The sequence below is a fragment of the Apteryx rowi genome, unplaced genomic scaffold, assembly GCF_003343035.1.
Source record: "Apteryx rowi isolate R43461 unplaced genomic scaffold, aptRow1 scaffold_43, whole genome shotgun sequence".
In the NCBI taxonomy this organism is placed as follows: Eukaryota; Metazoa; Chordata; class Aves; order Apterygiformes; family Apterygidae; genus Apteryx; species Apteryx rowi.
The window spans coordinates 1,789,232-1,804,299 of record NW_020450683.1 but is presented as its reverse complement, the minus strand read 5'-3'; the positions used below and the strand labels follow the sequence as shown (position 1 = coordinate 1,804,299).

At 61.8% G+C, this 15,068-nt stretch overlaps 1 protein-coding gene across 1 annotated transcript in view; it reads left to right on the top strand.

Moving 5' to 3' along the window:
* Positions 1-267: 267 nt before the first annotated feature.
* NKAIN1 (sodium/potassium transporting ATPase interacting 1) overlaps positions 268-15,068 on the top strand; it is a 22,627-nt gene continuing 7,826 nt past the window's right edge. Inside the window, exon 1 of the mRNA XM_026076350.1 lies at positions 268-363. Coding sequence (XP_025932135.1) covers positions 310-363 — 54 coding nt within the window. The 5' untranslated portion in view covers positions 268-309. The remainder of the gene's footprint in view (positions 364-15,068) is intronic.

The following is a 15,068-nucleotide window of genomic DNA, read 5'->3' as shown; positions in this document are numbered from 1 at the left end:
GGTGCGAGCGGCCGCGGGGGGCCGGCGCCGGCCGATGGGGCCGTAACGGGCTCGGGGGAGGGAGGCGGGCTCGGGGGGGGGGGCGATGCCCCCGCCTGAGCGCAGCCTTGCTTGTGTGCTAACCCGGCAGGATGCGGGAGACGGCAGCGCTGCCGGGGAGAAAGTAGCCGCGCTGGCCGGCGCCTGGAGAACGGGACATGTTGCCGGTGGCCTCCTGATGCTCCGCGAGCGGTGTTTCGGCTGGTGAAAGCTGGAGGAAGGCGCCGCGCCGCCACGGTGGGGGAAATCCGCGGCTCCGGCTGCGAAACCATGGGGAGATGCAATGGGAGATGTACGCTGGTTGGATTCTGCTGCCTGCAGCTGGTAAGGCGAGGGGCCGTGCGCTCATCAGCATGCCGGGCTGTGCTTTGTGCGAAACCTTCCCTGCCGCTATTCCCCACTCCGTCTCGGCGGTGACCTTGCTGGCGGACCGGCCTGGGGATGCTTGAATGCGACCCCCCTTCCCCCCCCCAAAAAAAAAGAGGAGCAAAGAGAAAAGAAATGTGACCCTCCTCCCCTGCCTCCATCCAGTGCTCGCTGGAGTTGCAGAAGGAGAGATGGATTTGAAACAGTTCCCCGTGTTGTCGGTGCCGGGGGATCTTTCTCGAGCAGGTGTGAGCTTTGTTTCCAACTGCAATCTCTGCCCTCGAAGTTAGCTCTTGGCGGGGGAGCTGCAGATCCTGCAGCGGGTGGCTCGAAAGGTGTTTCTCGGGGTGCGGGTACCTCTAAGACGGGCTGCCCGAGACACGGCAATAGCGAAACTTAAAACCGCAGCCAGCACTTTGCAAACTCTCCTGCCTTCTAAAGGGGCCGGTGTGCCTGCGGGTTGGGGAAGCTCGCGTGCTTGGGGGAAGCGAAAATGGGCAGGGAAGCGAAAATCGGCAGGTTTCGTTTTAATCGGGTTGTTGATATTTGCGATAATTACGTGTCACGCTTTTCACCGCGCGCGAATCAATCTTCATCAGGCCGGCGACAGAGGGCCCGGTGAAGGGAGCAGGTGGGGTGCTCGGGGGGGTCTCTGATAAAACCAGAGCCAAGGAGGTTGTAATTAATTATCAAGGCGCTTCCCCGGACGGGTGGTTTGTTAACAGAGGAACCCAACGGCGAAGAGGCGCCTTCCAAGCTGGCTTGCCACCACGGCTCTTCGCTGACTACCGGGGACTCGTGGTGGCAAGGAAAACGGGGGGGAATTGCCGAAATGCTGGCTGCTCAGCCTGCGATGTCCCTGTGGATCGCAAGGAGAAGGGAGGTTGACAGGGTTCCCGCAATCGCGGTGGCGGCAGCCGCTCCACTCGGAGCTGTGTTGATAAAGGCGGTGATGTATGTGATTGATACTGGCTCGGTATCTGCTCTTGCAGAGAGGTTTGGAGACGATGGTGGCGTCCTGCTGTCAAGCAGTTGCTTCCCAGGTTTAATATCGTYGATCTTCTTATCCTTCCAGACGGCAGTGGCTGTAGAGTCCTTCGTATCTTTTTAAAACATGGGGGAAYGTCTTTCCCGAGGGTTGTGGGAAGCTTTGAAGCAAATCGTCTAGCAGGGGAAGGGAGAAGCGGTGCCAGCGCGGGGCTGCCCCGCGGGCTCCGCGTTTTTGCCTCGCGCTGTCGCCTGGAGCCGCTCGTCGGAGCCGACCTTGCTCRTGGTGGCCCCGGCTGAAGCCCTGCCACGTCCAGCAGGAATCGCCTTTGCTGGCTCGTGCCTGGAAACTTCCCCTCCTTGCTCCGGTTCGCTCTGTAAAGGTTCGCTTTGCAATTATTCCAAAATGATGGGTATTTTCCTTGCGTAGCGGGAGTTTCCTGGCTTTCGGTCACTTTTTTTTCACCGCTCAGCTCCCAAGCAGCCTTGCTGGCRTCCGTTCTGGAGGGAAACGTTCCAGGTCTGTAGAGGGAGAAGATTTCAGCCTGTTTGTTTCATTATTGGGGCGAACTCCTAGGGTTGGTAGAGCAGCTCCTGGGGCTACACGGAGAAACTTTGCCATACAGGCTCAGGCCAGGCTTTCTCCTGGAAGCTCTTGCTACGTGCGTCCTACTGCTGCTGCGGTGAGGATGGACGTCTCTGGAGGCTCGGCTCAGAAATTGTCCCTTAGCGGCTTTTCCACAAGACCCCCCCTGGGCAACACCTGGGAGGCCCATCCTGTAACGCCGGCTTGGCAAAGCRTCCGCCGCGGTCTACGGGCGCAACCGGCTCCCCGCGGCAGGGCTCAGGACGCGATGAGAGATGAGTCAAGGGCAGCAGGTCTCCGTGGTCCCTGCTGCGATGGGGAAACAGAGGGCTGAGCTCCATCAGGGTCTCCCAGCCCGCTCCCGCCGTCCTCCCCTCACCCTTCTCTTCCAAATGCGCCCTCTGAGGTCAGTTGGGCAGGCTCCGGAGCACGTGTGTGTGCTGGCTGGAGTTTCCGGAGGCAACGTTGGCTGGCAGCCTCCATGCCACCCGGCGAGACTCATTACCGGCTCCGCGCTGCCAGAAGGTAGCAGCTTGYATCCTGATGAACTTATGGAGGTGCCCTGGGAGCTGGAGCGGGGCCGTGGCCGTGGGGCCGGGCAGGGGCAAGGTCTCGCAGCAGAGCCAAGAGCTGGTCCCCTCATGGGAGAAGGGGCGCCGCGAGTCATCGCGAACGCTCCCCGGCATGGAAATGGGCACAGCGATGGAGGAACCCAAGGGTCCCACCTGGTTGCCCATGCGTGGATGGAGCGACCTTGCTGTGGCACATCCAGCTGCCGGCCAGCGGGCTCGGAGGAGGAGAAAGGTGCCGTCCTGGGGGTCTGGGAGCACCTAGGTATCACCCTGCCCATCCGGGCACCGGCAGCTCGACCTCGAGGTGCCGGGACAGCGAGGACTACGAGTCCCATCAGCATGTCCTGCTGCAAACACGTGGCCATGGAAGTGACTCCGCCGGACGGGTGGCGGCAAGTCCGCGAAACCCCTTGGCTTTTCCACCGGCGCCGACCCGGCTGCYGGGGCGAGCGGGTGCCTGCGGGAACGTCGGGGCTGGCTGGGCACTGCTCGCTCCCCCTGGATGCCGTCGGGAGCYGGAGCGGGAGGTTGCTGGGTGCCCGCGGATGGTCACCCGGCCGCCGGGTTGCAACACTCAGCGTGCCGGGAATAAGAACGGGAGACGGGAGAGGACTGACTTCTCGAGGCCGCCGGACTCCGGTGTTGGCTCCGGGGACGGCAGGGAAAAGGTGGATTTTGCTGCTTCATGATTGCTTATTAAACTGGCCTTTCTCTGGGAAGCCTGTTGTTGTCAGGAGAATTTATGTTTTCTTTGTGGGAAGGTGAAAGCCGCTAAGCCGGAGGGGGATGAAAAACGAACCTGCTGCCGGTGCCAGCAGGCGCCCGGAGGCGTGGAGTTGAGGAGCGCTTGTTCACTCTGAAGGCTAGTGGTGTCGGTTGCAGAGCACCTCGCTGCGGGGGGGCAGGCGCAGTGCTGCTGGATACCCGAATCCCGTCAGAGGCAGCGAAACGGGACGTCAGGATGTGACCTGCCAGGCACAGAGGCCCTGCAGGATCCAGCCGGGTGCGGGATGTTGTCCAGGATACGACCTGATGCCGCTCATTCCCGCAGTGGGAACTAGAGGACGGGGGAACTTTTGGCCGCTCCGACAGCAGCTCCGGCCCCGAGTCGAGCACCTCCAACACCCGCGGGAATTTTTCATCCCGGCGCAATTCCCATCGGCTCGAGGCCAGCCGGGGCCGGTGCTGAGCCCCCGGCCGCGTTCCCGCCAGCGCGGGACCAGGAGCCCGGCCCGAACTCTCCATGTGGCTTTTCAATTACACAATTAAATGCCCAATTAGGTATAATTACCCGCGCTCCGAAGCCGCGACTGCCGGTAATGGGCATGTAATCTGCTGCAGTCGCTGCTCGCCGCCGCTCCCTAATGATTACGGAAAGCCGTCGCATTTGCATGGTTGCCATGGAAATCGGATTTCGGGGATCCGCCGAGGGGTCCGCCGGCACCCCGCAGCCGGCACGCCGGGATGCTCCGGAGCCTGGCACGCGGCTTTTGAGCACGGCGGGTGTTACGGGAGCCCCAGGGCGGGCGCCGAAAGTCCCGACCCGAGCAACCGCCCGGACAGACGGACACGCGCATGCATCCTCCCATACATACATCTATAAGCATCCTCTGGCGTATATATCCATATGCATATGCGCGTTTGAATTATTCATGTGAAGAGCGTCGGCTGCCGGCGCTCCAGGCTCGGCGGGGTAGGAGGAGCGTTACGGGGCTCAATTAAAGCCGCTCTTGGCGCTCGGGGATTTTTTTAATATTCGCATCGCTCGTCGGCAGCGTTAAAGCGACCGGCTGCGACTCTCCCTAAATCCTTGGTAAGGAAGCCGGGAGCGATTCGGAGGGCTGGAAAAAATGTCCTCGAGGGCCAAGCGCGGGGCGAAACGCCTGGAGCGATGCAGAAAGCTGGGGGCAGCCGGGCTCGACGCCAGCGCCGCTCCGGCCGGGCACGAGGGGCTCGGCAAAGGCAGAAAGACGGGAAAAGAGTCTCATCCAGCGGAGCTCAGGCTGGTTTCTCCATGAGCTCACAAATCCGGCCGGGAAAAGTGACGGAGCTGACCGAATCGGTGCCGATAAGCAATTTGCTTTAGTCCCGCGCGGCTTTGGCTTAGGGGAAAATATTAATAATAATAATATTAATGAGCGCAGCGAAAAATCCACGCGGCCCCRAGGAGGCGGCTGTAGCTCGGCTCAGCGTTAGCGCCAGCGGAGATTTAGCCAGCCGGCGGCTTGCGGGGAGGGCTGGCTCCTCGCGGTGGCGTGGGAAAAGGAAGGAAGATCGCTGCCGGGAAGCGGGGCCATCGGCCGGCCGAGGGGGGGAAAAAGCCCTGACGCCTCCCTCCTTCCCAGCCCGAAGCGCTTCACGGAAAGATTGGAAAGACGGCGCCGGGTTATTTATCGGCCCGGCCCGGCGGCGTTCGCACGCGCTTGCATCGCCGCGGAGCGAAGCGGCGGCTCCGAGCCAGCGGATCGATAAACGTCTTGGCCTGGATCCTCTCTGTTTTATTTATTCGCAAACTCCGGACTCGGCCTCTTGACGAGCTCCTGGGAGGGAGATAATTACTGCCGAAGGCGAGCGCCCGAGGGGCGACTCCGGAGGCCGAGCCTAATTGGCATAATTTGGGCTGAGAAACCTTTTTGCCAGCCGAGGGCAGAGATGCCGAAGAGGAGCTTCGCTGCCCGGGTGAGATGTTTCGCAAGTGCAAACGTCTCGAAGAGCCGGGAGCCGGCGGGAAGGGGGGGATTTGGGGGCTGGCGACGGAGGGGGTGACCGGGCCTGGGGCTGATCCCGGCTCTGGGAGGGCAGCGGGATGTAGGAGGCAGCACACGGAGGTGTCCGCCCGCGTTCGGCTGGGCCAGAGGGGCTCCTCGGCCGGCTCCGTGCTCCGTGCCTCAGTTTTCCCATCTGGGAAATGGGGAGAGCCACTCTCCTCCAGTTCATCTCTGCCCGTTCAGACACCAATATATTCATTTTTCCCCCCTGACAATTTACGTGGAGGTGTCAGCTCTTCTTTCCCACGTTTCTCCGGGGAGCTGGAGGATCACAGTGATTGAGAAGGGAGAAGGATTTGGGCTGAGACAGCTCAAACTCCGCCGTGCCGAAATTCAAGCRTTCGACATCCGCGGAGCGGCTGACAGCGAACCCGCGTCCCGTCCATCGGGGCCACCCCGAGCCTCCACAGCCAGGTCCATGCTGGGAATCAAAGCAAGCCCAGGAGATGCTGTCAGGAAGGATTAGGTCAACTCATACGTTGCCTCCAACCATGGAGAAATCAAGCCAATGTCGCCCTGAGCTGGGATGGGCGAGATGGAGACGGAAAATGGTGCGGAGGCTGCAGCAAGCCCTGGGTGATGCCCGTGGGATGATGCCGAGCACGGCCAGCGCTGGGTACCGGGAGGATGCTGGGCACCAGGAGGATGCTGGGCACGGCATCTCCCAGGGGGAGATGTATTTGGGGAGGAAAAACCCAGCCCGAGCGCCGCAGGGAGCTCGGAGCAGGCAGGACGGCTCAGGATGGGGCCACCGGAGGGGTTTCTCCCCCCACCCCACACACACTTCAGAGCAACTCTTCATTTCAATTTTCAAAATACATGTGTAACAGCCTGGAAAAATTGGAAAGGCAAAGTTGGCGCCGAGCAGCCTGATCGTATTTAAGCAGGACGTTAAAGCCCCGACTGGTTTATTAATAATATTAATAACTGCCCGCGTGCCATTGGCCGGGAAATTCCGCACGTTTTGGCTTCTCCACGCTGGGGCAGGCGATGATCCGGCGTGAACCGCCAAAGTGGGCAGCTCTCGGCACGGCCGGTCACCACGCCAGGTGACCCTGGTCCCCGCTGGGGACAAGCCGGCAGCTGCCGGAGGGGCTGCGTTGGGCTGCTCTCCCTCGCCGGCGGGCAGCTCAGGCTCGCAGGGGCTAAGTGACATGACCAAGGCCACGTGGCGATGCTCCCGGCCGTCCCCAGCAAGGAGACGCCGGGACACGGCAGAAAGCCGTACGGAGAGGCAGGACTATCCACCGTGCCTGCACGTATCRCCCGCGGCAGAGCCAGGCGCTGAGCTCCCGACCCGGCGATCCCTTGCCCAGGGATGCTGGAAGCGGCCAGGGATGACCCGCCTGTGGCACRTGCATCGCCCGCCGATCCCGCGAGCGATACGGAGCGCTGGACACAGGACCTGAACGTACCAGGAGCCCAGGAAAGGGAGTAAAATACAACAGGAGACGTGCCAGGTGTGAGGATCTCTCCGCTGGAGCCGGGAGCAGCGGCACCGAACTCAGGCATCAGCCCGCGCAGCACCCCGGGGCCGCCCCGCTCCGCTCCGCACCAGCGTACAGCACCCTAATCCCGGCACGGAGGATCAGCCAGTCCCGTTTTACAGGGAGCCCCGCTTAGCCGGGGCAGCACCCTGGCTCGGCGCCCCGACTCCCACGCTCCAGGACACCCCACTTTGGAAAGGCTCCGGGGGGTTCGGAGGCGGACAACCCTGTGGACCAGCTCTTCCCCCAAAACCTTGGTGCCTTCTTCGGCTCCCAAATTAGCAGCGGGGCGTTTGGGGGAGCTACGCGTTTGGGGACCGGCTGCGGGCGCCTGCTGCTCGGCTCCGCAACCGGCCTGCTCCGAGGAGCGGGATCCTATGGGAAACAGCCGGATGCTGGCATCAGGCCGAGGCCTGGCCGGGTGTCCCAGCACCCTCGTCACCCCCATTGCCCAAAGCGGGGCCTCATCCRGAGCAAACCGCGCAGGGGGACACAGCCAGCCTGCCCGGGTCCAAGCCGTGCCGCCGTGCGCGGGGGACACAAACCGAGGCAGGACGGGGATGCTCACATCCGCGCCAAGCTCGGATGCCATAATTGCCTTAATTAGGGCACTAATTAACGCTCTCAGCCACTCCGGGCTCTTCCCACCGTCAGATCGACGTGACAACCTTCTCCTTTCACTCCTGCACCTGGCCGGACCCTCCCTGCCGGCAGCATCGCAGCAAACAGGGCTGCACGGGGAGCGGGGACGCGGGGGAAACCAGTATAAATCAGTGCAGCCCAGTCGCCTGGGGCTGATGCTCTTCCAGGCTGCTGGTGTTGCAGGACGTGGAGGTGGTTGCAGGACGTGGAGGTATCTCGCTGCTTCTGGAATTTAGCTGCTGAGGGACAGCGTGCGATGAAGCCTCGTGCACGCGCTGCTCCTCGCAGGCTGGGCATCGCTCGCTCCTCGTGGCAGCGGTGGGGAAAGGAGCTGTTGGCTGCAGGTATTTCTCCTCCTGGAGGGTTTCTCCTGGTGYTTAGCCGGGCATGTGCATTGGGAAGGGTCCCTATGTGTCTGGAGCTTGGGTGGCTGAAGTGTCTTGTTGTTTGCTCTGTTATTTTTTCTTTTTTTGTGTTTTTTTTGCTGGGGAATGCAAGCAGGAAAGACCTTGGTGGAAGGGGATGTGGGAAACCCCTTGGCTCTGCCCCAGGGTTGTTCCAGCACATGAGAAATGCAGGTGTCTTGTGGCTGATGGCTGTGGGGATGCAACTCCCACCCCGGAGGGTCCTGGGGTGCTGGGGGTGGGAGCAGAGGACACTTTCAGCTGCATTCCTATGTGCTTGCAGGGCAGGGGCTGCCTCCGGCCGAGCATTTGGCCATGGTCCTGCTCTTGGCTTTGGTCTCCGGAGGTGCTGAGATCCCACAACACCTGTGGATAGTGGGTGCTTGGTGTCACGGAGGTGCTGGGCATCACCAGGCACCTCTTCTCCCCGGGGGCTGGAGACGGGGGGGCTTCCAGCCTGTTCCTGGAGCATCTCCGATCCGCGTCCTTGTTAATCTCTTGTGTCTCACCCCCACACGCGTCCTCCCCTCCTCGTTCACGGGAATAAATAGCCAGGGAGCGGAGGCGTGGGGAGAGCTGGGTCTCGGTGCCTTGAACCGCATCCACTGGYGGGGGACCCAGCACCCCATCCCGTGGGATCACCGGGTGCAGCGCTGGGTTGGGCAGGCGGCTTTGCCGCGAATCCTTTCCGGCGGGCGGGTGCCTGCGTGATTGGGAGAGGAGATCTGGATGCGCAAGCTGGTGCTCGCCGGACCCTGGCGSAAGCGTTTCGGTGACCCCGTGGCCATATCCCCGTCTCGCTTGGGGGGACCTGACACCCAAGGGAGCCGGCTCCGGCGTCCCATCCCCAGGACGGCAGCSGGATGCACCGTCCCGAGCTGTCCCCGGAGCTGCTCTTGCCCCTGCGCTTTGCCCTGCTGCAAGGCCAAAGGGATGGGTGGCCGGATGCCTCCGGTGGGCTGAAATTTGGGGAAACTCCTGGGAAATCCCTGCTGACCCAGAAGATCTGGCTGCCAACCCAAGCTTGCAGTGGCAGCTGAGCCTTCTTCTTCCTCGGGTCCCCACTCCCGGGCAGCGGCGGGGTGGGAGGCTGCCGTGACTTGGTGGCTTCCTGGCAGCAGCTCGTGGCCACCTCGGAGCCCGGCTCGCAGCAAAGCTCCCCTGGTCRCCGATCACGGGGTGAAATCGGGTTCCTTCTCCTTAAGCCTTTCTCCKGGGGGACCTCGTGGGACCTTATTCCTGTTTTGCCCAGAGGTGCAGGGATGAAGCCACCCGGGGCTGTCCAAGGAGGACAGGGTGGCATCCAAGGGATGGTTCATCACGTGCAGGACCAGCACCATCCCCTGGGAAGCTCCATCGTGTCTCTGACTTGGTGACTCCGAGCAAGGATTTAATTTGGTCGCGGYGGCTCGTTACTGTTACGAGCTGCTCGATAAATCCCGATTGATTAGGAAAGGCCGATTTTGGGGGTGCACGGTGCAAGACTYGGGTGGATTCGGGATGCCCCAACAYAGGAGCAGCCTCCAGAAAGGCACCCGTGCCGCAAGCACCCGCGGCACCGGAGGGGGAAAGAGGGGATCGCATTTCGGGAAGCCCCCTTGCCTTCTCGCCCTGGCTGCGTTGTCGGCACCAAACGAGCCCTAACGAGGGGCATCACCGCTGCTCGGAGCCCTCGTCTGTCCYTGTGTCCGTCCTGATGGGACCTGTGGGCTTGGGGAAGGTCCCACGCTGTCCCCCTGTAGCGATGCATCTCCCSTTCGGGGCCGGCCGGTGTTGGGACAGCTCCCGGCCTCCGAGCTCCCCATCCACCACCCCACGGATCCACGGAGCCAAGGGATTCAGCAAAAGCGAATGGGAAAAAATCCCGATCCGGTCGCCCGCACAGCCGGGAGGGATCGGAGCCTCCGTCGGGGTCGTTTCCCGCTCGCGGAGTGGCAGCATATCGCGCCAGCTTAATGCGGTGGGTGCGGAAGGAGAAATAACTGATTAATAAAAGCAATTTTTATGGCTGTTTAAGGAGGCTCTAACGAGCTCCCGCCCGCCGCCGCCGCTAATCGYGGCGTTTAATAACGTGCCGGCGGTCACGGCGAGCTCCCATAGAGGGAAGACGGGATGCCGGCCGCTCAGATCGCCACTGAGCGATGGCACCTAGAGGGGAAATAACCGAGGAAGAGCGGGAATCGCCTCTTCTCGTCCATCCCTGCAGGAGCAGCATCCTTCCTTCCAGCCCGAGGAGCCCGCGGGTGCTGGGGGCGGCGCGGGAAATGGCCAGATCCCGCGGGCAGGATGGGACCGTGCCTTTCGGTTCCTGGGGGAAAAGCCCCCAAAAGGGGATCCCTAAATTCAGGCTTTGCCGGTAAAATGCGACCAGCGCCGGGGAGGAATCCAGTGCTGCTGGGGCCAGGAGGCTCCCTGGCAATGTACAGTGTTGGACAAGCACGATCTCCTGCCCGGAGCTTAAAAAAGGGGGGGAAAAAGGAGGAAAAAAAAAAGTAGGGTGCCTACCCTAGGTGATCCATGGAAAGAGGTGATTTATGGAGCCAAAAAGCAATTACCTGGGCTGGAGTTTGGCCAGAAACCCAGGGCTGATTTAAGGCAAAGTCCCTGCTGGGCTCGTTACCGAGTTGCTAAATAATCGTAATTAACGCTAACGCCGTCCTTTCTCCTTAAAAACACCCCCGGAAAGYGTCGCGTGTGGCTCTCGCTGGCTGACGGTGGCTTGGGTTTAACGCGTGCCCGGAGCCCGTAACGACCGTCGCGCTGCGTCTTAAGCGGGTCGGGATAGAGGTTTGGAAAAACGAGGGAAAGCAGCCAGGGAATTGCTGCTGGAGGGATGCGGGGGGTCGTTAGAGGGAATTGGCTGGTGGGGCCGGATCCCAAAGGTGCCCGGCTCCTTGTTGCCTTCCTGGCACCCGCGGGTGTCCCGAGCGGCTTCTCCATGAGAACGGACCCTGCAGGGCCTGGGATGAGGGATGCATCCAATGCACGTCTGTGCTGGGGTCCGTGTTGGCTTCTTCCATGATGAYTTCCCGAAGGCGGCTGCAGGTCCCTCCGTGGGCATTTCGGGAATGGGCTGTGACTCGGAGGAGCTGCTCGACCTGCTCCCAAAGCAGCTGGGACCGGGGCCGGAGCAGATGGGAGTTGCGAACCTGGAAGCAACATGGAAAGACTGGGATTGTCCCTTGGGATCTGCCTGAACAGGAGGAGATGTGACCGTGGCCCTGGGTGAGGAGGGGGGAYGCCGAGGACAAGAAATAGGAAAAAGAAGGCTGTTTTCCCCATGGGAAAAGGGGGAGGTGTGCACCTTGGAGATGGATAACTGCTGTCGGATGGTGCCGACGGATCCGAACTTGCTCTTTTGGCTTCCCTCGGCAATGCGGGAGGGCAGGACGCACGCTCTGTGTCTCCCAAGGAAGCTGAAATTACAGGGAAAAGAGAAGCCGAGGGGAGCAGCAGGGCAGAGAGCGGAAAACATCCCGGGTTTAAACCTCCCGGTGCTGGGATGCAGCGAGCTCCAGGGGCTGCCGTCACTGCTGCCCGGTGTCATCGAGGCCGACGGCTCGGTGGCCAAGGACGGGTTGGGACACCTGGATTCCCTCCCTTGCCGGGGACGGGAGGAAGAGGAGGGAGCAGCATCGGCGTCCTGGGTTTTTTCCAGGTCGAGAGGTGGGATCGACCCTTCCCCGCAGGGATCCCCATGTGGAGTGGCTGCTCCTAGAGCCTGTGGATTTTTGCAAGAGATTTTTTGCGGGTTTTCTAGGAAAAAGCAAGAGACGATTTGGGGGAAGGGATGGACCGCGTGGATCCTGCCCATTGCAAAGGACGGGATGCAACGGGATGGAGCAGGCGGCAATATTGGCCGAATTGGCAACGAATCCAGAATGCTCAGGTGGGGAAAGGTAGCGGTGCCCCGCGTGGGGTCCGCTCGCCCCRGAGGGGCAGGATGGGGGGGAAAAAACCCTTTGGAGTGGATGGATGGATGGACGGAGCTGCTCAGCAGGGAGGGTTTTGCAGCTGGGTAGCGCTTTTCCCTTTTCCGACATCGCCACTCCTGGGGAATCACCTTGATTCAACGGAAACCTKCGGGGGTTTATCRCACAAATTCCCTTTTTCCCCCACCRCGGGGATGCGGGAGCATCGCCTCCCCCTCRGATGCAGCTCAGCCCCGTCGCTAAAACCCACATTTGGGAGCCGGCCGGGCTCGGGCTCGACTCCGGCGGCGCCGGCGGATTAATTCTTTGCGCCCCCGTCTCGTTAGCGCGGCTGTTACCAGGCAGATTCCTCCTCGCCCGGTTTTCTTTGCAGCCGTGGGAGGAGGGACTGCCGGTTGCCATAGGGATACGGTTGGCTTTAATCAGTATTTCTTTCCTGGGAGAATTGATTAGGAAAGGTGTCACTAAAGAAGCCGGTAAATTGGATTTTTTTTCCTCCTTTCTTTCTTTTTCCCCCCCCCTCCCCTCTATCGGATTGCATGAACGGCGGCTTTGAGTCGCTCGCCAGGATCCGGGGGAAATTACCTCTCGCTCCGCGCCGATGTCGGACCGAAGAACTTAACCGGGAGCATTAGCATGGAAATTGCCTTTCGGCTTAATCCTCCTCCAAACGGCTCCTTTTAACGGGAAGCCCGAAGCGCCGCTGGGGGCTTCGCAAGCCGCTTCCTTCGCCGAGGGCGGGATTCGAACCCGCGGCCCRGGCGACACCCGCCGCCTGCTCCCCCGTCCCCGCCGCTGCGGGGGTTTTGCCCAAATGCCACGAAACCGAGCGGTTTTTGAGCAAAACCGAGGTTGTTTTCCCCCTTGCAAGGATGCTCAGGAGTGGCTAAGGCGCCTGGAAGGGTTTCCAGGCCGGTGCCGGAGGGTTTGCAGCTGGGAACGAGTCCCAATTTCCCTGTTTTTTGGGGGGGATTCGCTAGGTCTTGATTAATTTTCAGCCTCCGAGTGTCTGTGCTGCCAATGGACTTTCTGCTGTGAGGCTTCAGCTTAATCCCGTGGCTAATTGAGGCGCTTGATTAATCACAATTTCGGTTGCCCGCGAGCCCTGGCCGGGTTTCTCAGTGCAGCCGGGCCCCCCCCCCTCCCCGTGCCTCAGTTTCCCCAGTGGAGGCAAGGATGGGTGCGCGCCCCCGTGTGCCTCGGTTTCCCCATCCGCAGGGCGAGTCCATACCGGGTGCCTGGCTGGGAGATCCCTGTTCATTAGGGACCCCCCCCCGCCGGCTCCGTGTGCCTTCGAGTGGGGAAACTGAGGCACGTTTTTTAGCCCCGTGCCTCAGTTTCCCCTCTGCATCCGTGGGCGCTCGGTCCTGTTCCCACGGAGCTGCTGTGTGATTAAATCCTTTAAAAAAAGCCCATGATACCACTGGCACGGAGACCCCAAACGGAGCCATCGCTGCCGTTGCACCAAACCGATGTGGTTTTTTTCCGGGTGCGTTGCCCGCCGCGATGAAATGGCCAGAGGTTTCCAAGTTTAAACAACTCACTCATGGACGGGGGGGGAATTTGAAATGCTGACGGTCGCCGAAGAGAAATAATTTAAAATTCACCCCAGGGCAGAGATTCCCTTGCTGTGGGAGCCCTTCGAGGCGCCGYGGGACCTGGTGGCCGGAACATCCTTTCCGGGGACCGGCTGGCGTTTCGAAGCTGCCCTGCTTGGGAATCGGTGCTGAGCGGGACGCGAGCCAAATCCGGATGGGTTTTGGGCCGCGGGCGGCTCGGGCAGTGGGCAAAGCGGCGCTTGGCCTGCTGGCGGTCTTGCACCGTGCTTGTGTAAGGTTGGGGGTTTCGCTTTCCGTTTAAAGCATTTCCCGTGTATTTTGGGATCCCAGAGGGCCCAGCCGGTWCTTTGGGAGGCCGTTTAATGGAAAAGCGGGTGCTGGAGGGAAGGCAGCTTTGCCAGGGCTGCTCCGCCGCTGCTTTCCCTGGATAAATTCCCATTGTGGATTTTCTTTTTTTTTTTTGCTGTTGCTTCCCATGGGAAAATTGCTTTTAATGCCTGTCCCGGCAGGGGGGAGCAGCACTGGGTTTGCATCCTGGCRGTTGCTCCGTTGTAGCAAGGCGTAAATCAGGATTAAGCCCGTCGTTCCCAGCGGGGTGGCGGGAGCATCCGTCTCGCCGTTGGCGGCGCCCGCAGGTTTTGGCATCTCCTGCCCGCGCGATCCCGGATGGATGCAGCCTGGCTGGGGACACAGGGGACCTGGGCAGCGAGTTGGGGTCCCRGCCGTGGGGTGCTTGAGCAGTGCTGGGAGCCCGGGTCCGCTCCGACTGCCTGCCCGTCCTCCCGCTGGTGCCATCCCTCGCTGTGCCTCAGTTTCCCTTCTCCAAGGGGGGGCAATAGCCACCTCGGAGGAGCTTTCATCTTCCTCCCGTGGTGCTTTCTCCCCCCCGGGGGCTGATCGGGGACCCCTGGGTGGCAGCGGGAGCAGGCACCCGGGTGCAGGTGGAGCGAGGGAGCCCGGCTGGGCCCGTGTCCGGCCTCGCACCCCTGGGTGCTCCCGGGGCGCAGCGTCTAGACGGCTGCCGCTCGCCATTCCCATGGCGATGCAGGCGGATATGGCAGCTGGGGGAAATTAAATAAATAACGGGGGAAATTAAATAAATAACGGGGGGAAAAGAGGAAGGGGAAGGTGGCGAGCCCCATCCTGAAGGAGCTGGGCTGCAGGGCAAGGCGCAGCCGGGCTCCCGCGGCTCCTGGGCTGGGGCCTCATCCTGCACGGCCCGTGATGCTTTCTTGCCTCCTGGGACCGGGGTGCTGGTTCCCTTCGTTTCTTTTCGCCCTCCACTTCGAGTCGGCAGCGGGGGGGGGGGGAGCTCGTTTCCGAGCCGCTGAAACGCAGCCCCGGGGCGCTGCAAAATCGCAGCCTTGTTTGCACCTCGCTAATGGGCAATTCGCTCGCTGGCGCTTCATTTAAGCGGCAGCCGATTTCCCCGAGCGGCAAATTCCCCCCCCCCCCCCGATGCTGCCGGGTACGGATAAAAYGCCTCCGAAGGCTCCTCTTCACATCGATCGCCCTCCGTCCCGACAGCGTGAAGGCGATCGCGGTGCAAAAACCCACCAAAGAGGCGTTAAATTGCCTTAAAAAGCAGCGCCGGAGCGATGGCCGAGCCGGGATTCGAACCTGCGACCCGGCGCCGCGGCGGAGACGGGCCGCTGCCGTCGCTGCCGTTCCCTGGGGGCTGCCCCCTCCCCGCCCGCCGCGGTTGGGACCCCCGCGGGATGGTGAC